This window comes from Strongylocentrotus purpuratus, unplaced genomic scaffold, assembly GCF_000002235.5.
Source record: "Strongylocentrotus purpuratus isolate Spur 01 unplaced genomic scaffold, Spur_5.0 spur5_scaffold_16, whole genome shotgun sequence".
Lineage (NCBI taxonomy): Eukaryota > Metazoa > Echinodermata > Echinoidea > Camarodonta > Strongylocentrotidae > Strongylocentrotus > Strongylocentrotus purpuratus.
Genome location: NW_022145601.1, coordinates 22,813,646 through 22,838,125, shown reverse-complemented (window position 1 = coordinate 22,838,125; position 24,480 = coordinate 22,813,646). Strand labels below are relative to the sequence as shown.

The window sequence follows — 24,480 nt, the reverse complement described above, 5'->3', positions numbered from 1 at the left end:
AAAAGATGAACAAGTTATCAAAATGCTTGGAAATATGTGCCAAATATGATGATAGAGAAAATTCGGCGATTCTATGTTGTAAAATGCTAGTACGCGCAAAAAACGCGCGCGCATGCGCGTGAGCGCGATTTTTTGTCAAATGCTTTATATGGCCTGAAACGTATGCAAAAAAATTTGGGATGATTTAGAGCTTTTTAATTTTTTGCGCGCGCGTAAACGCGCGGACGAACGCGCACGCGCGCATTTGCGCACGTTTATTGACCTGAAATTGACCGGACGGATATTGATCTTAATCATGATGAATATGAATGAGAAATACTTTTCCGTTATGAAGATATGATCATAAGTTGATTTTTACAAAATGGCGCCTGGATGACGTCACGATGACCTTGACTCTCTGGAAAGTCACACAGTTCTAAGTTAGACTAAGATCTATCATCATTGAAAGTTTCATGATAATGGCTTCATTCAGTCTTGAGATATCCTGCGAACAAATTCGAGGAAGAATAAAAAGAAATAATAATAATAATAATAAAGAAAATCTTGACGAAATCAATAGGTGATACGTAGACTTCGTTACGTATCACCTAATAATAATAAATAAATAACAATCTTGACGAAATCAAAAGGTGATACGTTGACTTCGTTACGTATCACCTAATGATCCCTTCAAAATTTGCAATTTCAACTTTCGATCGAAAATTTTAACATGATCCCAACATCTGATTAAAAAACAAAGTCACCCTTTTTTATAGCCCATGGTCTCAGCTATAACATACCCCAATTTGGGAGAAAACAGAGCACACATAAGATAGATAGTGCTCATAGATGAATGCCATGTAGATTCATGATGTGAACGAAATTCACCTTCCATAGACATAACACGCAAATGACGAAAATTCTGACATGTGGCCTTTAACTGAATTTTGTACTATGATGACCTCATTAAAATGAAACTTAGTGAAAAGCGATCTTGTAGAGAATTGCCTTATCTACAACATATCGACATTTCAAAGAGAATCGATGATTATTGAGAGAAATACACTACATTTTCCATAAATACAATGACGTCATAATATGCAATTTTGTATTTTTGACTTCCGAGGCCATTATGATGACGTTAAGATGTACTTAATGGCCAAATGAGATATGAAATCATACCTCCGACTCATACTCTATCTAAATATGAAAAAAAAAATTGGCAATCCCTATTCATCCCAATGGACTTTTCATAGGCATGTTTTTGCCCATATATGCAATGTATTACAAAAATCGCGCGTACGGACGGTTATCTTGAACGGGCGCTCATTCCGTTTTTAATAGTGATAAAGAGCTAAACATGGTATCAAATTTTCCGGAAAAAATATGAGGAATATTCGGTCAAAAGCTTTTGCGGAGAAATTATTTTTCGTTCGGCCGTGACGAACGAAAACGTGCAAAAATGCGTGTTTTGCGTGATTTTTTATGAAATGCTTATAATGGCCTGAAACGTATGCAAAAAAAATTTAAGACGATTTTGAGCAATTTAAAATTTTACGCGCGCATTAACGCGCGCGCCTACGCGTACGCGCATTTTTGCGCGCATTTATTGACCTCAAATTGACCCGACGGATATTGATCTTAATCTTGATAAATATGAATGTAAAATTACTTTCCGTTATGAAGATATGATCATAAGTTGATTTTTACAAAATGGCGCCTGGATGACGTCACGATGACTTTGAGTCTTTGAAAAGTCACGCAGTTCTAAGTTAGACTAAGATCTATTATCATTGAAAGATTCATAACAATGGCTTCATTCAGTCTTGAGATATCCTGCGAACAAATTCGAGGAAGAATAATAATAAATAATAATAATAATAAATAAATAACAATCTTGACGAAATCAAAAGGTGATACGTTGACTTCGTTACGTATCACCTAATGATCCCTTCAAAATTTGCAATTTCAACTTTCGATCGAAAATTTTAACATGATCCCAACATCTGATTAAAAAACAAAGTCACCCTTTTTTATAGCCCATGGTCTCAGCTATAACATACCCCAATTTGGGAGAAAACAGAGCACACATAAGATAGATAGTGCTCATAGATGAATGCCATGTAGATTCATGATGTGAACGAAATTCACCTTCCATAGACATAACACGCAAATGACGAAAATTCTGACATGTGGCCTTTAACTGAATTTTGTACTATGATGACCTCATTAAAATGAAACTTAGTGAAAAGCGATCTTGTAGAGAATTGCCTTATCTACAACATATCGACATTTCAAAGAGAATCGATGATTATTGAGAGAAATACACTACATTTTCCATAAATACAATGACGTCATAATATGCAATTTTGTATTTTTGACTTCCGAGGCCATTATGATGACGTTAAGATGTACTTAATGGCCAAATGAGATATGAAATCATACCTCCGACTCATACTCTATCTAAATATGAAAAAAAAAATTGGCAATCCCTATTCATCCCAATGGACTTTTCATAGGCATGTTTTTGCCCATATATGCAATGTATTACAAAAATCGCGCGTACGGACGGTTATCTTGAACGGGCGCTCATTCCGTTTTTAATAGTGATAAAGAGCTAAACATGGTATCAAATTTTCCGGAAAAAATATGAGGAATATTCGGTCAAAAGCTTTTGCGGAGAAATTATTTTTCGTTCGGCCGTGACGAACGAAAACGTGCAAAAATGCGTGTTTTGCGTGATTTTTTATGAAATGCTTATAATGGCCTGAAACGTATGCAAAAAAAATTTAAGACGATTTTGAGCAATTTAAAATTTTACGCGCGCATTAACGCGCGCGCCTACGCGTACGCGCATTTTTGCGCGCATTTATTGACCTCAAATTGACCCGACGGATATTGATCTTAATCTTGATAAATATGAATGTAAAATTACTTTCCGTTATGAAGATATGATCATAAGTTGATTTTTACAAAATGGCGCCTGGATGACGTCACGATGACTTTGAGTCTTTGAAAAGTCACGCAGTTCTAAGTTAGACTAAGATCTATTATCATTGAAAGATTCATAACAATGGCTTCATTCAGTCTTGAGATATCCTGCGAACAAATTCGAGGAAGAATAATAATAAATAATAATAATAATAAATAAATAACAATCTTGACGAAATCAAAAGGTGATACGTTGACTTCGTTACGTATCACCTAATAAAGAAAAATCTTGACGAAATCAAAAGGTGATACGTTGACTTCGTTACGTATCACCTAATAATAAAAATCTTGACGAAATCAAAAGGTGATACGTCTACGTACGTATCACCTAACTAGACTTTAATTCGTCACTTAGACGAATTAGGTGATACGTATGATAATGGTTTACATAACGAATAATGCATTACACGATATATTATTTTGTAAAATGCTTCTCCCATTTATATGCTTCTCCCATTATGATCTATTCATATGTCAAGATTAAATTGTGTCTCCTTGATCATCACGGATCTAGGGAAGATAGATTGAAACAATATATGACCTTTGACCCTGTGCAGTAACCAGTTACACATTTGACTCTAATTTACATCATGAAGAACACCTTTTGACGATTTTATCTTATTCAAAGAAATGAAAATGTAATTGATAAATGATTATCATCATTATGATAATGATGATCATGATGATAATGATCATGATCATGAGCGCGATCATGACATCTTATTGAAAAAATGAGGGTTGATTTAGATAGCATATAGTCTCAGCTACAACTTACTCATAAGTCAACAAAATCCAAGCAGAAATAACGGCGATATTGCTCGCAAAAGACAGGAATGTAGACTCCAGATTTGAGAAAAAGTCATCTCCCATAGAGATTACACGCAAAAAGTAATGGATTAAGTGAAAATAGGGTAATAATAAAGTAAAAAGGGTTGTTTGTGACATTATTTGCGATTCTACGTGTTTTAATAATCAAAGGAGATGGTACAGTGAAGGTCAAAAGGAAAAAAAAGTGAAGAAAAAAATTGTTGGAGACACCCGGACTCGAACCAGGGATCTCGAGATTGGAAGTCAAGTGCGTTACCGATATACCAAAACATTTCCCATAGCGATTACACGTAAACGGGAAATGGAATTCTGAAATCCTACTTTGCAAGTGAAATATGAGCATGATCCCGGCATCTAATCTAAAAATAAAGGGCGCACTTGTGATAGCTCATTGTCTCAGCTACAACATATCCGAAGTTCAGCGAAAACGAAGCTAAAACAACAGAGATTTTGCTCGCGAAAGACAGGAGTGTAGAATCCAGTTTTGAGAAAAAGTCATGTCCCATAGAGAATACACGTAAAATGTGAAAAATTGACATGCCTTCTTTAATTGCAAAAATACGCCATGATGCCTTTGTCAAAATGGAAAATTGTGGATTATTTATTTGTAGAAAATTGTCTCAGGTAAAACATATCAAAATTTAAAAGAAAATCAATCAATATTTACAGAGATACAATCAATTTTCCAAAATTATGCTGACGTCATAATATGCAAATTGAAATTTTCAGTTTGGAGGCCATTATGATGACGTTATGAGTTAATTGAGGGTCAAATGAGACATGAAATCATATCTCCAACTTATAACCTATCTAAATATGAAAAAATATTGGGAGTTTCTATCTATTCTGAAGAGTTACAAAGAATTTTGTATAGACATGTTTTTGCTCATGTATTGTGGATAAAGATAACGCAGGTCCGCGCGCGCTGTCAACTTTGACGGACGCTCATTGCGTTATTAAAAGGTGAACAAGTTATCAAAATGCTTGGAAAGATGTACCAAATATGATGATAGAGAACATTCGGCGATTCTATGTTGCAAAATGCTAGTACGCGCAAAAAACGCGCGCGCATGCGCGTTTGCGTGATTTTTTGTCAAATGCTCCATATGGCCTGAAACGTATGCAAAAAAAATTTGGGATGATTTGGAGCATTTTAATTTTTTTCGCGCGCGTAAACGCGCGTACGAACGCGCACGCGCGCATTTGCGCACGTTTATTGATCTGAAATTGACCGGATGGATATTGATCTTCTTCCTGATAAATATGAATGAAAAATTCCTTTCCGTTATGAAGATATGATCATAAGTTTATTTTCACAAAATGGCGCCTGGATGACGTCACGATAATTTTGAGTCTTTGAAAAGTCACGCAGTTCTAAGTTAGACTAAGATCTATCATCATGGCAAGTTTCATGATAATGGCTTTATTCAGTCTTGAGATATCCTGCGAACAAATTCGAGGAAGAATAATAATAAATAAATAAATAAATAAATAAATAATAAAAATCTTGACGAAATCAAAAGGTGATACGTCTACGTACGTATCACCTAATAATAAAGAAAAATCTTGACGAAATCAAAAGGTGATACGTTGACTTCGTTACGTATCACCTAATTATTTCAACTTAATGGGTAACAGTGCAGTTGGAAGCACAGCCAAGTGGAAGGGCTGCCAAAATGCTAATCTCTTGACATATAAAGTGAGTCCGATTGACAGGGACATGCATGAGTTGACTGCCTGTACTGTAGAGCTTACAATGTACATGATAACCCCAAATTGTTTCTGTATTGTCGGTAGAGAGTTTTGTAGAGTCTAGACAGGGGGCCGCTCATTTTTTGGGGGGTTTATAAAGGCAGGTCAGGTTTGTTCTCATATTATAAAATCGAGAAAGGAATGTGTTTACAAAGTCACACCATCAAATCTGAGGATTTTCATGGGAGCCATTGTGTGTTTTCATGACCCAATGATTGCCTCAAGGCCTCCTAGCTTCGGTCTGTGGGAGAAAAATGTATTTGTCCTGAATGAAAGCATTTGGGTTAGGAATGCATTTATAATGATATTACAAAATAAAAAAGGTGATTATTAAATGTTCCCTTGAGGCATCTTGGTAATTATAGCAGACACGGTCTGATGGAATATACGCAAAATAAAACTTTAGTTCATTTTCGTTTTCCACGCGTTTGTACTACACTACAGAATTGTTTGAAAACCCATTACTCGATTTTATTCTTTAAATTTGTATCAAGCATTGATGACATGTTGTCTACTGTCATGATTGTATTCTTTACTTATTTCTTCTTAATATTTTACATTATTTAAAAATATATACTATAAAACATATAATATTTTTCTTGCTCTCTCTTCATAATATTTGAGCAACGAATTGAGAGTTAGTGGTGGATCCAGGGTGGGACCCTTCTAGTATAGTTGTCCGGAGATAGATGTTCTGGGGGTAGTTGTCCTGGGGATAGTTGTTTGGGGGTAGTGGTCCGGGGGTAGTTGTCCTGGCAGTTGGTTGTCCTAGGGAGTATTTGTCTGGGGGTTTGTCGTCCAGGGGTAGTTGTCCTAGGGGGTAGTCGTCCTAGAGGGTGGTTGCCCTAGGGGGTAGTTTCTCTAGGGGTAGTTGCCCTAGAGGGTGGTTATTCTAGGGTGGTTATCAGGGCGTGGTTGTCCAAGGGGTAGGTGACTAGCACCATAGGATTGTCCTGGGGGGGGGGGTAATTGTCCTAGGGGTAAATTGTTCTGAAAAAATCTTTAGCATCTAGGATAGTGGAGATAGGTAGTCCGAAAAAAATGACCTAAAAACGGCGTGAAACAGACAAAATGGGGCTTGGACGGCCACGCATGAGTGATTTTAGAAAACGAAGAGTTTATTCACGTTGATTGGATGCTAGAAACTATGCCTACAAATTTTGAAAGGAATCAGGAGTAAAGAAAAAGGGGCCTAGATTAGGCTCACAAGTCACAAGCATTGCTTGCAAAACGAATGGGATTGTGAAAAATAAGATTAAGAAGAAGAAGAATTCAGAACGCAAACGGAAACAATGCATTGACGAAAAGTCGTCAATGCAATAAGAGCTCACAGGCCATACCTAGTTTGCAGGCAGGCGTTACTTGGCGCTCAAAAACTCATGATCGCATCCTACCGGGTACTCATTTAAGACCTGGGTGGAGAGTAGCAAGTGCAGGTTAATATCTTGCAAAAGGATATTAGTGCCGTGTCGGGATTCAAACCCTCGACCTTCGCATCCCCAGTCAAGCGCCTTAAACCATGTGTAACTGATTATTAATGATAGAATGATAGAATCAATTGAAAGTCAATTCGGTATGAATGAGCCAGTGTGCATTTGGTGACTTTAGTAACGCGTGTGTGTCCTCGAAGCCGAAAGCTTCGAGGACACTCGAAGCTGGCCTGTAGTCTGTAGCACAAACTTAAATTTAAAGTGGAAATTCAAAGAAAATCACAAATATGTCAACTAATGTATCACTATAAACTGGTAAGCTAACAGATGGTCATCGTACAAGTTTTAGGTCAACTACATGTCGGGTGAATTATAAAAATACAAATACAACCACCTCCATAGCAGCTGGGATATACGAGATATTCAGAAAAGCCAGAAAAATAAAGTTTTTTTGTTTGTTAATGACGTCACAATATGGACCACTAATACTGCCCAAGCAGACGACATCCCTTTGTCAAATATAATGAGTTTAGTGTATATAAATGTGCTAGCATTTCAAACCATTCAAAAGGGGATATGAAACCGATTCTGATAACTAAAATGTTTTGTTTGTAAATACACAGGATGGGGGTTAATTAACGATTAAGGAAACCAGATTTTCAAATTGAAAAAAACCCGGAATGATATTAAGGACGGCATTTGTTCCCTCTTGTAACTCCGAACATTCCGCGGTGTGTGCAGCTGAATATACAATGGCGTCTTATTTTGTTTACAAGCGACAGATTCCTTATTTTTGAATCGCTGCATTTGTCATCAAAATAAAAACATGCGCGGGGTTTAGAGTGAGGCAATAGATTATACATTTAGCCTGACGGTAGTGAAGTAACAGAAAGAACTCAAGAGAAGATGAAAAACAGGCACTGAAAATGTGTAAGATGTCATGGGACATCGTCTGCTTGTGCAAAGCATGTCCATATTGTGATGTCACACATCTCAGCAGCGTTCGGAGAGCTCTTCGGGTGCTATGCCGGGGCTGTATTTAAGCGTTTTGTAATTTATAATAATCATTACTTCGCATGTTTCCAAGCATTGAATTTTGATAACCTTGTCGAAACATTCAACTTTGCAATAATGAAACAAAAGTTAGTTTTTAAAATCAATGAATATCTACTTTAACTCTTAACCACACTTCCTAAAGTTTGATGCAAGGATCTGTAGGTTTCTGGCTGTATACAGCGGCTTATCGTAGTTTTATATTGCAGGTACTTGTACGCCTATATGCAGTTATGATATATAATTTTTATGCCATTCCAGTGGGTCTCCCTCTATCAAAAGACTGTTCCTTTCGTCATAAAGTTGGTGGTGATGAGACCACCATGGCCTTTACCATGGTTAATAATCAGTTACACATGGTTTAAGGCGCTTGACTGGGCCGGGATGCGAAGGTCGGGGGTTTGAATGTATAACATGATCAACTGATACATGCAGTAGATTGTGAAAGTATGATATACCCGAATAAAATCTAAACATTCATTGGATAGTTATATAGCCACCTTGTAATATCTAGAATGATAGAATCAATCGAAAGTCAATTCGGTATAAATGAGCCAGTGTGTCATGTGGTGATTTTAGTAACGCGTGTGTGTCCTCGAAGCCGAAGGGCTAGCCTATAGTCCAGGCCAGTTTAGCTGTATGATAGCTGCCATCGGGATTATCTCTACAAGTAACGTTTGACGCAAGGATCTGTATTATGGCTGTATACAGCAGCCTATTGTAGTTTTATATTGCAGGCACTTTCACCCCTATATATGCATGATATATAACGATACGATTTGAATTTTTGCATTGAAGTAGACCGAAATCTCATTTACATTAGGTAACCTAGTATTTTGCAGTAGGCCTATACATGTAAGACAGTTTGTGTCAGCCAAAATCCTTATTTCTTCTTCTTTCTTGTTTTCCTTCTTAATTTTTCTTTCTTTTCTTTCTACGTTCCTTTTAAACGTCGCATTGTCAATTTCACAATGGCGCCGTTATTTAATAACAGTGGGGGCAGCATGACCGCCACAGAACTAAAACTACGATTCCTGAAGGGGAGGTTCACCCTGATATCAAGTTGTTTTTGATGTAAGCAGAAAAATGAAAGAGAAAAGATTAGTGAAAGTTTGAGCTAAAACCGATTAAAAATAAGAAAGTTATGATTTTGTTGAAGGTGCGATCAATCAAACACAAATTGGCAAATCTGTGACATATCTTGCAAGCTCCCCTACCATCACAACAAATGTATAACAAAAAACGAATCAGTCATGGGTTCGTTTTCTCACGCGTTGCATTTTTAGAAATAACATTCTGGGTCAAAGTATGCATATAAAAGATACACCTTGGCTTTGTTTCTGCTTCAACGGAAATGAATTGATTAAATTTCTTCATCTACCCGAACAAATTGGCAGGATATGTATTGCAGTGGACCAGTGGTAAGTTTAGAAAAGGAAAATCAGATGTAACTTCTAAAAGAGTCAACAAAAATGGAGGTCAACCAACAAAAATGAAGAGAATGTAAAGACAAGAAACAAAGAGCATTCGGCCAGTAGACAGGTTATGTAATATTTGCAGAAGCTGAATTCAATGCCATTTTACATGATTTTTTTTCTCTCTGTATTTCTCTCTCTCTCTCTCTCTCTTCCCCTTTCTCTGGTTCGAATGAGTTTCCTAATAAGCTTAACCCCGGACTATAGGTAGGGCTAACCCCCCCCCCTTTAACCCCACCTATAGTACGGGGCTAAGCAACATTTTGCCAGTGTGAAAAGAAAGTGGAATAAGCTTAACCCCGGACTATAGGTAGGGCTAAGTCTCCCTTTAACCCCACCTATAGTACGGGGTTAAGCAAAATTTTGCCAGTGTGAAAACATTATTGATTTTGAACGTTCATAAAGCAACGTTTACTAGGGGGATCGCAATTCAGAGCATTTTTATCGATTGGACTGCGAGTCAGAGAAAGATTTGCGGAAAATTTAGAGCATCAACCAATGCGGTCATTAGCCTAGTTTACTTGTGTTTAGTTTGTCAGAAAAGTAAACATATTTGACTGTTACAATTTAAAGACAACGAAGGTAATTTGACGACAAAATGCTACAGGTTGATACACCCCCCCCCCCTCCTATCACAAACAAGGGACGCCCCTGGTCTCACTGTTCATTGGGCAAAAAAAAAATCATTTTCTTGTCCTCGACCGCCCGCTTGTCAATTTAGGCCCGCTTACATTCCATTGTATGCATTTTACAAGGATCGAAAAGCTTCCCGTTGCCAGTTTGGTCTTTTCAGTACGCAATTCTGTATTTACTTGCCATTTTTATTTTTCTATGTCAAAATGCCATTCATTCAAATCAGGTTCTGGTAGTTCGTAAACTCATTTTTAAAAGGTGCTGTACTTTAAAGCCAAAATATTTTCTGTGTTGGTTTTGATATTCCTTGTACATATGTTATAAAAGATGATATTAAACTAGTCTTTGACCATACTAAAGTGGTTTATCGACTTCGTTTTTTTTAAATGCTTGACATCTCAATGATTTTTTTATTTTTGTTAATAAAAAAAAAAAGATCCGACCGCCCGTCCCTACTTCAGAAAAGCAATCGAGGACACCCAAATTGTTTTGGCCTTACTTATGTGATAAGGAGGTCCAGGCGCGGATCCAGGATTTCTTAGGGCAGGGGGCCAACTTTTCTTCTTTTTTTTTGCTCCCAAAAATTTGAAAATCGCGCCGGCCGAAAAGTCACTCAGTGGGGGGGGGGGCGTCCTCGAAAATGTTATTATTTTCACCCCCCCCCCCCCCTTGAGCGCCAGGGGGCCCCAACCCCCCAAAAAGGTAAAAATCACGTGATTATAAATTATTTTTTTCTCAAGGGGGGGGGGGGGCGGGCGGGCCCCCGGGCCCCCCACCCCCAAGATCCGCCACTAAGGAGGGCGGCACAACTCACCCGCGACACTTTTTAAAAAAATTTCGGGGGCTAAAATGTGTAAAAGGAACATACTTTAGTGTAGGTTTGTGTTTACCACTTGGGTTTCAAAAGAAGACGAGGGGGTGCAAGGATTTGTTGTGGCCGTGGTTGTGATATCCCCGGGGGATATCACCCTCCCCCTTATTTGTCTACCGGAGATTTTTCGACTTCCCCCCTCCCTACTCCCCATACAAGAATATAACTTGAAAAAAAAGAGAAAACGCTTACCATGATCATTCCCGTTGCCTCTTTGAAAGCGGGAACATAAATGTCTCGCTTCCTTTGGAGCTCCTCCTGCCGTTGGATCACGTTTTCGTCGTCCTGAGGGAGCACCGCGTCGTCCTCCTTCACCTTAATCGGACATCCAGCACGAACCCATCTATGAATTGGGAACATGTGGACCTGATTGGTCTTCTCACTCAGCACCCTGACGAATTCACAGTACCACTCGTCATCGTGGAAACCAAACTTGTCCCGATGGAGCTCCAGATAGACAGGGTCCCCAAAATTCCCATCCTCAATCGCAATCTGGAAGCTATCTAGCCGGCCGGACTCGAAGTCGTTGCTCAGGAGGTTGTCGAGCTGGCACTTGCCGGACCTGAGCCCGCTCTCATCTTGAAGGACGACCGAGATTGTATCGTCGGTGCCCATGCCCAGACGGTCACCCGTTTTCACGTAGACGGTGAAATTCTTCTTCGAAAATAGGTTCCACATGTTGGTAACAATTTCCTCAATATGTTAACTAGAATTTGTTATTTAAACGCGATGGTGTCATGAATACGAACGAAAGCCGACGAAGGAAAGACACCTGAAAGTGATATTCAAAATATACAATCGAACACCCGGACCTCTCATAAAATAAGAAATTCTTAACCTGTTGAAAAAAACTTTCCGATCTACGAAATGCACGGAGGTTGGTTTTGCTAGCTGAACTTGATAGCAATTATGTCATGTATAACCTAGTGCTCTGCTCTTTATATCACACTTCACCAAGTTTTGAAAATTTCAAATGAAAAGCACGCCCCTATCCCCCTTGGGGCCTCTTGTTTTTTCAATGGTGCCTCGTGAAGATTGAGCATCCCTTGATCCGGGGCATTGGGGTGTATAAAAATTGCGGTCGGCAGTTTTATGATCCTTTTCATAGCGTGTTGATAAAATGACAAAATTGTATATGAAGTATCTTTTCGTTCAACTGCATCACAAAGGATTCAAGGACAATTATTCCCAGGGTGATCAATCATGTAAATATAAGTCGCTGCCAAGCACATCCTTTGTTACAAAAAAGATGCTCTCAAGCCTTTCGGGAGAATAAACGGACTCGTTAAAAAAGAATTAAAACGCATATTAAAAGGACAGTATGCATGGGCCATCCAGACCGGCAGCAGACGGAACAAAAATTTACATCATCAGGGGGTTTGTTTCACAAAGACTAAGATTGACTTTAAGTTGGACTTAACTATGGCAGGCCATTCATGCCAGTGGTTGCTCTCACCATTGGTCTTCCAGTTATGATCTTTAGATAATATTTTTTCCTTCAATAATGAACCATCAAAAAAGGTAACTTTTGTATATTTGTGACCACAATTAAAACGTCCCTTCAGAGACCAATGCGTCGTTTTCAAGTTTTCATTAGACTGTATCTTATACCCTTTTCATAATAGGGCCTAAACAAAAAAGATGTCATATTGCCCTTTAGGTGCCAGAACCTGGGTCGGACGATCGATTTTTATTTTTTTGTCCCCCCCCCCCCCTATTTGGGCTGATATTTTGCAGTTTTGAATGCCGGTCACCGAGCGTAGTTTGGGCGGCGAGTAAAAGTGAGCAGGCGCCGCCCGAATTTTAACTCCCTGATAAAACTTCAGCAGCGACCGAGTAATAGCTTGGCGGCTTCCGCTCGGTGGCCGGGAAAAATTGGCTAAAAAGTCGCCGCTCGGCCACCGAGCAGGCTACTTTTGGGTAATGTGACCATAGCATTACTCATGGAGAAGTCCCACTTTGTGTATTTTAGAATAATCTATGCCAAAGTCATGTATGTGCTTCATGAATAGCTTTTGTTGGCCCTCTTGTATCATAGAATGTACTTTAGTGCACCAATGAATAATGATTACATTACATGAGCACGTAATATTCATCTCGGTGGGTTTTACAATTGTATCACAAATGACCTTTATCGGCTCATGCGCAGATTGTATCTACGAACTAGAATGCTTAACAAATTCGTTTAGCCAGCAATGAAATATTACTTTTACATTTCAACAAAATTCGTTTGCAAAGAGACTGAATTATGTAAAGGGCCGATACTAAATATTCCATAACGTGGGCCCGGGTATAAAATATATTGAAAGCTCCCTTGTTATTGACAAGGGGAAAAAGAGCTTACTCTTTATTTTGCTTTGATGTCTGTGGCATATAGTAATTCATTTTGATGCAGTTAAATAAAGGATACTTCAACAATTTTGGCTATTTCTCCGACATGCTATATAAAGGATCATATAGAACTGCTGACCCCAATTTCAATGGGGGTGATGTTAATTACACCTCAAAGCCTCGGCTCTAGTGATGCTCAATCTTGACGAGGCACCATTGAAAAGAACACCACAAGGGGGAGGGCCGCATGCTTTCTATTCGAAGTGTGATCTGTAAAGCAGAGCACTGGGTCATATCAGGGAGTAGTCCAGAATCTGGCCTATTTAATTTTGATCTCCACCACACAAACGCTACCTAATCCCTACTTACTTGCTACCAGCCGATGATGGCGTGATCATTAAATTAGAAAGCCCGGCGAAAGGTTGGGCTGGTGAGCATAATTATGAGTTTGTTGATAACGCCATCTTCGACGGCTTGAATCAAGTGTGTAGGAAAATTATAAAGGACCGTGCAGATTCTGGAATAATCAGGGAGGTGAGGTGAGTCTTTATCACAAGCTTCAGTTAGCAAAGTCAACCTACGTGTACTTTCAACAGGTTGAGATTTCCTTATTTCAAAAGAGGTTTGAAAGGTCCTATATATATGTTTTCTTCAGGCGCGTACGCAGGGGGGGGGGGGGGGGGGGTTTGGGTTGAACCCCCCTTAAACTTTTGTATGTGTGTGTTTTGGAGGAAACCCCCCCTTCAATTTTTCTTGTATAAAAACAACAACAAACAAACAAAATTGTGGTAATGGGTGACCAAAAAAGGCGGACCTTACCCCCCCCCCCCCCTCCCCCAACGAAACAAAATATCGATCGGCCAAATGTTAGGACACACACAAAAAAGTGCTCTCATTTCAGATAAACATAACATGTTATTTATTTGTATCTCGATCAGTTAGTGCTTGTTTCGCGAGAATTAGGCCAGCTATTTCGTTTTCCTTTATTCCGCAAGGGGAGGGGATTCATTCTAGATCTACTTGAATGCCTCTGTATGAGTGCGCTGAGTGAATCTGTGAATGTGACTACCCCTGCGTGCAGGTTTAGTTGTTCTATCCATACTAGGGCGATTGTTATTGCTAATAATTCTGCTCGGTAGCTTGAGGTATGGTTTGTAATACACTTAGGTTGCCTTCTTGAGAAATGTGGAACAAAAACGGATACGCAGTAGGGCATTAGGTTATATGACGTAAGCACTATCACGCTTTAGTTAGCAAAGCCAACCTACTTGTATTTCGTACATCGGACAGTTCAGTTCTTTCAACGGGTTAACGTATCCTTATTTCAAGATAGGTCCGGGTGTTCGATTGTATATTTTGAATATCATCTTCATGTGGCTTTCCTTCGTCGGCCTACCTTCGTATTCTAGCTAACATGGGGAACAAACCTTCGAAGAGGAATTTCACCGTCTACGTGAAAACGGGTGACCGTCTGGGCATGGGCACCGACGATACAATCTCGGTCGTCCTCAAAGATGACAGCGGACTCAGGTCCCCCAAGTGCAAGCTCAACAACCTCCTGAAGAACGACTTCGAGACCGACCAGCTGGATAAATTCAAGATTGCGATTAAGGATGGGAATTTTGGGGACCCTGTCTACATGGAGCTCCGGCGGGACAAGTGTGGTTTAATCGATGACAAGTGGTACTGTGAATTCGTCAGGGTGATAAACGAGAAGACCAACCAGGTCCACATGTTCCCAATTCATAGATGGGTTCGTGCTGGATGCCCGATTAAGGTGAAGGAGGACGACGCGGTGCTTCCTCAGGACGACGAAAACGTGATTCAACGACAGGAAGAGCTCCAAAGGAAGCGAGACATGTATGTTCCCGCTTTCAAAGAGGCAACGGGAATGATCATGGTAAGCGTTTTCTCGTTTCCCTTCAAGTTATATTCTTTGTACGGTAATATAATTTATGTTCATCCCTGTATTGTATTTCAGAAGAGACATACAGTAGTATGTTAACTTGTGTCATTCCTGGTCATTGTTATCTTTACCATTACACTAAATTATTTACGTTATACTATTAGTTTGAAACTTGTCATCCGATGTTCAAACAAAAATTGAGAATGATCCTATTTGTTTGGAGTGAAATCAATGAATTTCGAATATGAATTTATATGGGGGCAGACAACTGTGAATGATATCACAACCACAACCACGGCCACGACCGATCCGTGCACCCCCTCGCCTTCTTTTGAAACCCAACACTAAAGTAGTGCCTATGCTCCCTTTACAAATGTTAGCACTTGAAAAATTTAATAATCTTTACCATACTTTCTGATTAGTGCACCTTATAAGAAAATCCGGATCCGCTCTTATAACGGAGGGCCAAAGTGGGAAAAGAGGGGTATGCCTGCCACTTCCACACAAACTAAGCACACCTTGTTCTTTCGAAAGATTGTATCATAATACACAATATGTAAGAGGTGTTTTTTTTTCTTTGTAGCGTACATCCCTAAATTGGAGGGGACGTCCAAAAAAGAGACTTTGACGAAAAATAGTATTTTGTGAATAATATTTTAAAGAAACCTTAAACCACCATGAATCTGGTGTCATATGTAAGAAAATTAAGTTATGTACATTTCGATACCATTATCAACAGAATTGAGATAATTAAACATCGATAATCTAAGTAAAAAACAAAAGTTGTTTTTGACATTTTTCGAAATATTGAATTTAATCAGAAACCGTTATTTTCCATATAGCGAAATTAGAGAATAACCCTTTTACCTTACTTAACAGGAATTGACCAATGTACGAGGACAATATCCTGTGCAACGTAGAGGCTTATATCTCTTTTTAGTGAAAAGTTATAGCAACCCAAAGTTATTGATTATTTCCACAAAAACGAAATTTTTGCCCATTTTTTGTTATTAAGTGGCATATTGTGTATTGGTATATTGAGGACGTGTTTGGTGTGTTAACATCGAGTTTTAAAGATATCTTTTAAGTGAAACCGTAATCACCGTCACCATGGATTGAGTCTCTAAAGATCGATAATCAAAATACCTTCAAGTTAATATCAATTTCATTGAGTTATGTAGTGTGTAAAATATAAAGTTGAGCCGAAAAAGGGCTTTTTTGAGATATCTTCGTCCTCTAATTTTGGCCAGTATCTCGGTATATCAACTTGACAAAAGTGATCGGACATTTAGAAGTGCAGACATTTCAAAGGATTTGGAGTGCTGATTGCAATTGATAAGTTCTTCTTCTGTACTCCGTGATGTTTCAGGAAATGTGGGCATTGGCAGTTCTTTCTACCCTCTCCCAGACTCCTGGCAAAGGCTCTCCCCCTGCACCCCATCCATAAAGACAGAAGTGGTTCCCAATACAACCTTTAGTTGTGTAAAATTAAAGAGAGTTTGAGTTGAATAAAGTTGAAGCTTCTAATCTTAAACACTCCTGTATAGTAGACCTTTTATTATTTGCACAACCTTTTGCTGTCTGCTGCCTCGAGATCAGTAGAGCGAAGAAAGCCATTACGTATAGCTAGAGTCCCTATTCAGTAAAGTATTAATCCTTTTGATGCAGACGGGGTTTTGCTAGACTCCATTACAGCTGTCTACACGCTCTTACTCGGACCAAATTGCCACGTACGATAAACACAACATTCCACCGACCATAGTTCAGACAGTCAATACTCCGACCTTTACACCTACCTCACCATTTTTTTCCCCGAATAGCTCTTAACACGACCTTTACCCTGGGATAACTTGCCTCCGTCTGAGCAAGACTTATGATAGGGACTTTTAGATTTGCGTGGACTGATACGTGTGACGTTCACTCAAGGCAGTGCATTAAAAGGACGTCGATCGTAGCAATCCCCATTGTCTTCGTGCGAATCTAAAAGTCCCTAACGCAGGCGCGGATCCAGGATTTTCCAATAGGGGGGGGGGGGGCGGAAATTTGATAATTGTGCAGACCGTTTTTTCAAGGTCATTTTAAGAAGAACCATACCGGTACAATTTTTGACATTTTTATCTCTGGGGGGGGGGGGGCGGGGGGGGGAGTATAGCCTCTTGCCCGAAAAAGTAATTTTCTGGTTTCACAATTCGGCTAGTGAGCGAAGCGAGCGAGCAAAAATTTGAGCGTAATATGTATTTTGTGAAAGTGTTATTTATCACCAAAATAAACGAGAAAAGATATCAAAAACTCATATTCGGGCAGCTCGCTGTCCCGCCCCCGCCCCCCCCCCCCCCCCCCCCCCCCCCCCCCCCCATTACGCACGAAGCGCGGAAGCTTTGACCTTTCATTATTAGAGAAAAAAGACGATTTGTTGTACAATTCTGGACTCGTATTCCTTGTCTGATTTCACTTTACCCCCTCCCGCGCGAAGCGCGGAAGCTTTGACATTTCATTAAATTAATAAAGAAAGAAGACGATTCGTTGTAACATTCTCGACTCTTAATCCTTGTTTGAAGCCAGTTCCCCCCCCCCTCTCGCGCGAAGCGTGGAAGCTTTGACATTTCATTAAATTATTAGAGAAAGAAGACGATTCGTGACTCTTAATCCATGTTTGAATGCAGTTTCCCCCACCCCCCTCTCGCGCGAAGCGTGGAAGCTTTGACGTTTCATTAAATATCAGAGAAAGAAGACGATTCGTTGTATACCATTCTCGACTCTTAATCCTTGTCTGAATTCAGTTTCCCCTCGCCCGAGCGAAGCGCGGAAGCTTTGCCCTTTCATTAATTATTAAAGAAAGAAGATTTGTTGTACCATTCTCGACTCTTATTACTTGACTGAATTCAGCCCCCCTCCTGCGCTTTGCACGTAAGCTTAACGTTTCATTTAATTATTAGAGAAAGAATATGATTCGTTGTTCCGTTCTCGACTCTTAATCCTTGTCTGAATTGAGTTCCCGCCCCCCCCCCTACTCCCGCGCAAAGCGCGGAAGCTTTGACGTTTCATTAAATTATAAGAGAAAGGAGACGATTCTTTGTACCATTCTCGACTCTTAATCCTTGTCTGAATTCAGTTTCCCCCTGCCCGCGCGTAGCGCTTAAGCTTTGAGGTTTCATTAAATTATTAGAGAAAGAAGACGATTCGTGACTCTTAATCCTTGTCTGAATTCAGTTTCCCCCTGCCCGCGCGTAGCGCGTAAGCTTTGAGGTTTCATTAAATTATTAGAGAAAGAAGACGATTCGTGACTCTTAATCCTTGTTTGAATGCAGTTTCCCCCGTGGAAGCGTGGAAGCTTTGACGTTTCATTAAATTATTAGAGAAAGAAGATGATTCGTTTCACCATTCTTGACTCCCAATCCTTGTCTGAATTTAGTTGCCCCCCTCCCGAGCGATGCGCGGAACTTTTGACATTTCATTAAATTATTAGAGAAAGAAGACGATTCGTGGTACTGTTCTCGACTTGTCAGAATTTTCAAAAATGTTTCTTTGTCTGCTCCTTTTTCGTCCTATGTCCTCTTACTGCCCCTACCGCCCCAAGCTACGCGCCTGCTTTAAAGGGAAAATGAAACAATCATGATTGTGATAGCACACAATTAGGTAAGTAGAAATGAAAGGGAAAAAATATCTTTTACACCAACCATGGATAAATCACGGCCGGGACCGTCATATTTTTATTTATTTATTTATATTTCACCAGGGTAGCCCATTCAACAAAAAGTTGGTCTTCCATGAGGCCCTGTAAAACATGTATTTACAATTAAAAAGATAAAACAAAAAATTAGGTATGAATACATAAATAGAAAAGTATTACATATTGAAAATAAATATACAATATCAAACATATTAATCAGTGTCAATTATGATGAATGCTATTATAAATAGATCACTTGCTAAGAGAGTAAAGGATTAAGTAAAAGAAGCGAGAGAGAGAGAGCTTAAAGAAAAATAGAGGCAGACTAGCAGTAAAAAATAATTTAAAAAAGGTGTTCCTCAAAACCTATCCTGATTCAACGGCAAGGTGGAAAAATATTTCTTAAGTGCCAATTTGAAGGTCTTTACATTACTTATCTGCTTAATATTAGAAGTTAATTTATTCCATAGAGAAGCACCATCATAACTTATTGCATTCTTAAGGTATTCAGTATGACATTTATCAATAATCAGGTCATGACGAGTACATTGCCGTGTGTAAAAATTATCTTGAGTTGATACTTCTTGAAAAACATCTTTGTGAAAGTCTGAAGATAAATCGTTAAGACATTTAAAAACAAATACACATCTAAAATATTTAACCCTCTCTTGAAATGGTATCCATTTCATGCGAGTAAATAATTCCTTTGATGGGGTATACATATTACAGTTTAAAATCATTCTTGCAGCCCTCTTTTGTAGTTTAGTTATCTTATCTATATGACTTAAAAACCTGTTTCCCCAAATTTCGCAACAATAATCATTTTGTGATTGTATGAGACATGTGTATAATAATTTCAATGAAATGTCATCTACGTATGGTTTAACTCTTCTAAGCATGGCAAGTCCGGCAAACACTTTTCTACATAAATAATCTACATGATCAGACCATAATAAGTTTTCATCGATCATAATACCTAGACATTTAAAGATCTTACATTGTTCAACACATATATCTTCATACTTTAATGTAATACTGTCATTTTTAAAATGGTTTAATCTTTGTTTACTTCCGATGATCATAAATTTGGTTTTATCAACATTCAAATAGAGTTTATTACATTTTATCCATCTACATATAACATTAAAATCACTTTGCAATTTAATTTGTACATCCGAAAAGGTGGGTCCACTTACATAAAGTGTCGTGTCGTCGGCATACATTACAATTTTTCCATGTTTCAAAAGTTCTGACATATCATCTATATAAATCAAAAATAGGAGCGGGCCCAAAATAGATCCCTGTGGAACTCCAACAGAAATACAGCGATCAGTTGATTTAGAATCTTTTATAGCAACATATTGTTTTCTATTATTTAAATACGAGTCAAACCAAGCTAATGATAGCTTACTCAAACCTATTGTCTTTAACTTATTTAACAAAATATCTGGATTAACCGTATCAAAAGCTCGTCTTAAATCAATAAAAAGAGCCCCTACAATGAGGCCTTTATCTATGCAGTGTAACCAACTGTCTGTTAAAGCCCCAAGAGCCGAGGCTGTAGAATGACCTGGCCGGAACCCGAACTGCGTCTTACTGAGGATATTATGTTCTATTAAATAATCATACAATTGCTGATGAACAGTCCTTTCAATGAGTTTACTTATTGCAGGTAAGATGGAAATTGGACGAAAATTACCAATATTGTTAATGTCGCCTTTTTTGAATAACGGAAAAACCTTTGCATACTTCCAATCATTGGGAAAGACTCCTGTTGAAAAAGACAAATTAATCAATTGAGTAATGGTTGGTACAATAAAAGCTTTAGACTTTTTTAGGAAGATAATATTAATATCATCAGACCCTGTTGCTTTGTTAGAATCCAAGTTTGAAATCAATTTTTCAACATAGCTTTCATTGGTGGAAACAAAGTTAAAAACATAATTGGAAGGATAGCAATTAAAAACATCCCCAATATCATGTTCTTCGGCTTGTATGACATTCATCTCTTGCGCGAGCTTAGCATTTATTCGAATAAAATAATCATTAAATGCATTGGCAATAGCGTCATCGTTATTAAACACCATATCATTGTCGTAAAGAATGGAAGGAAATGATGAGGATTTTGTTGGTAATAATAACTTTAAACATTTCCACATCTTTGAAACATCGTTTACATTTTCTTGATTTCTTTCTTTAAATATTCAGTTTTACTTTTAAACATAGATATATTGACCTCATTCCTTAGATTGGTGTACTTTGACCATAATTCTTCACACATTGTATTTAAATGGGAATCTTTTTGCAATAAAATCTTTTTCTTTACTTTCAAAAATTTTCTATGAATATTATCTCTTTTCTTCATCAGTGTTCTAATATGTGACGTTATCCACGAAAGCGATTGATCTTTAACACGAAATGATTTTATTGGTGCAACTTTATTTACAATAGAGGTAAAAATTAATTTCCAGGTTCTCCAGAAAACATTGACGTCGTCAATGTCCCATAAATTTGACAAAGATGCAGATTCTAAAAGATCATAAAATTCCTGATCGTCAAAATCTTTTAAAGAGCGAAAGGAGACAGTTTTAGGTAGAGACTTTTTCTGTCTTGAATTCAAATTTCGAATAACATACACCATGTAATGATCACTAAGAGAAGTCATTATACATCCATGTTCGACAATTTTTGAAGTACGAGTTGTAAAAGCGAGATCAATAATGGAGGCGGAGTTTTTCGTAACGCGCGTAAAAATATCGATTCATTGAATAAAGTTGTACGAACTCGTCAAATAATCTAGTTTGTGAAATAAACGTGTATCTTTTAATTTACTATAATCACAGTTAAAATCTCCAAAAACGAGTATTTCATCTATTGAAGAACCTGAAGAACATATTGATTCCAACCTTGCTTCAAGTTTTTCAAAAAATGAAACATCACATGACGGAGATCTGTATATACTAATAACATACATGCTTTTCTGAAAAGGTAAAGTAATTTGAATACATATCATTTCTAAATCCAGACTTTCCAAATCGTATCTTCTGGTATAAAAAATCTTATCTGATATATAAATAGCTATTCCTCCACCGTGGCGTGTTCTATCTTTACGTTCAACTCTTAAATTGTCGATCGACATTTCATTATCGGATATAGAAGAATCACAAAAAGTTTCGTTAAAACAAAGAACATCAATATTATTATTGGACAAAAGGTATCGTATTAAATCAATCTTATTTACCAAACCTCTGATATTTAAATGAAAAATAGACTTCCTTTCGATAGTTTAGGGATTTTACCATCTATAAGATTGAGTTGTTGTGAAAAATGGTTCGTAGACTTTTTCTTGAAGGAAGAAATATCTGGTATAATATTGACATTAGTATCCTGGTTTGACATATGACATTTATTATAGGCGCTCTCTTCTTGGCCACCATATTAGTAGTAGGGGCAATATCTTAGTTTATGACCAGTCTGCAGACACTGGCGGCACTGGAGTAGAGCCCCATGTCGGCAGAAATGAGCGCGGTGGTTCGGTTCTCCACAGAATTCACATCCTTGAAATGCACGACTGATTACGTGATGTTGGTGCACTGACTACTGAAGCATAAGTCGAGCGATGATTCATTGGCATGTTGTATTGTTGTCTTGGTGGGAGTGACTGGGGATGTGTGCGTTCACGTGACTGGGTGTATTGAAATGGTGGCGTCTGTTGATATGGAAACGGGTTCTAGGACAATTACCCCCTGGGCAATCACCCCCCGGAAAATTACCCCCGGAAAACTACCCCCCAAGGACAATTACCCCCCGGAAAATTACCCCCCGGAGAATTACCCCCCCGAGGACAATAACCCCCTAAGGACAATTACCCCCCTGAAAATTACCCCCCGGAGAATTACCCCCCGAGGACAATTACCCCCAAGGACAATTACCCCCCGGAAAACTACCCCCGGAAAATTACCCCCTGAGGACAACTACCCCGAGGACAATAACCCCCCAAGGACAATTCCCCCCCGGAAAACTACCCCCCGAGGACAATTACCCCCTGAGGACAACTACCCCCGAGGACAATTACCCCCCAAAGACAATTACCCCCCGGAAAACTACCCCCCGAGGACAACTACCCCCCGAGGACAATTACCCCCCAAGGACAATTACCCCCCGGAAAACTACCCCCCGAGGACAATCCCCCCCGAGGACAACTACCCCCCGAGGACAATTACCCCCCGAGGACAATTACCCCCCGGAAAAATATCCCCCCCCCCCCCGAGGACAATTACCCGCCCCGAGAATAACTAATGTACCCCCGAGGACAACTACCCCCACCCCCTTGAGGACAATCAGGATTCAATAGCAAAAGACGATCTGACACATTGAGAGATGTTGTGAAGGCTACGAGCCCATACAATCCCGTGCATGAACCCACATTCGTTCAAATACTTACGCGTGATCATCCTCATTACTACACATTTTCCTTTAACTATAATGTATGCAACACCTGGTAGTTGCTGTTTTCTACGAAGAATGTAAGTTTTAGGCAATTGTCCAGCGCGTCTCAAAATGCATAAAAATACATTTCTCTTGAGCAGCGTTATTTTAGACACAGTACCCTCTTAAATGAAAACTATTTATTTTGCATCACTCTGGCACTCGTCAAGTGCTATGTACACACGTATGGGCACATTTGATTCTTGATTTATCGAACGAGCAAGAAAAAAAAGGACAAGATTTTTTCAAAATGGTAAAACATAATGTTGTAATCAACACACTTGAAAAGATTTAAGATACTGTATGCGGGTGTGACCGCGCCGTTTGTCCTACCAGTTTCGTTTGTCCGTCAGACATTATATGCGGGTTTGCTATCCGCACATTCTGTCCCCCCATTGTTTTACGTGTATATTTGATAAAAGGAAGCAACTTGGCAAATCAATGTATTTAAACTCATTGTAAATCATGTGGTTGACATTTTTTTCTAGAAATTACATAATAATAACTCTACAATTTTTTTAAAGCAAATGGGCCAGTCCTTTTGAAAGTAGAAGTGAATATTTTCTTTAAAACCTTTATTCTATGAAGGCATACTCGTGATATCGGCCCCATAACTGTTGTAATCGATTATACTTTTGTACGTGGCTTCGTACATCAACCAACTCACTACTAGTATAATTATACTCGTGATACAGGCCCAAATCTAGGTCACTTACTAGGAAATGAGGAATATATAGGAAAGGTGGTAGCTTTTTTAAAAGGCAGTGGAAGGTACAATGAACTGTGATGCTCAGCTATAAACATTAATTACGTATTAATTAAGTATTAATCGAGTATTAGTTACGTTTTGCTATTATTAGTGACAGTGGTACTATCCTCGGTATAAATTGCTTCATTGTATAAATTGTATAAATTGCTTCATTATACGGAGAGAGGTTTTAAACTAACGTCATAACGTAATGAACTGATCGCAACTAATATTCGACCACTTCATCCTTTCTTTCCTAACGAATTCTTTAAAATAACAAGCCGAATAACAATACAGAAAATAACTACTAACAATTTACTGACAT

The 24,480-nt window shown here is 38.6% G+C and overlaps 2 protein-coding genes across 3 annotated transcripts in view; one reads left to right on the top strand and one right to left on the bottom strand.

Moving 5' to 3' along the window:
* Positions 1 to 6,908: 6,908 nt before the first annotated feature.
* LOC115924712 (arachidonate 5-lipoxygenase-like) lies at positions 6,909 to 11,690 on the bottom strand. Its single transcript, XM_030987475.1, has 2 exons — positions 11,205 to 11,690; positions 6,909 to 6,962 (listed from the first exon to the last, which is right to left on the bottom strand). The coding sequence occupies exons 1-2, from the start codon at positions 11,688 to 11,690 to the stop codon at positions 6,909 to 6,911; spliced, it is 540 nt and encodes a 179-aa protein (XP_030843335.1).
* A 2,757-nt stretch (positions 11,691 to 14,447) lies between these two features.
* LOC583823 (arachidonate 5-lipoxygenase) overlaps positions 14,448 to 24,480 on the top strand; it is a 42,220-nt gene continuing 32,187 nt past the window's right edge. For both annotated transcript variants that reach the window (XM_030987060.1, XM_783716.5), the window contains exon 1: positions 14,448 to 15,243. In XM_030987060.1, coding sequence (XP_030842920.1) covers positions 14,758 to 15,243 — 486 coding nt within the window. In that variant the 5' untranslated portion in view covers positions 14,448 to 14,757. The remainder of the gene's footprint in view (positions 15,244 to 24,480) is intronic.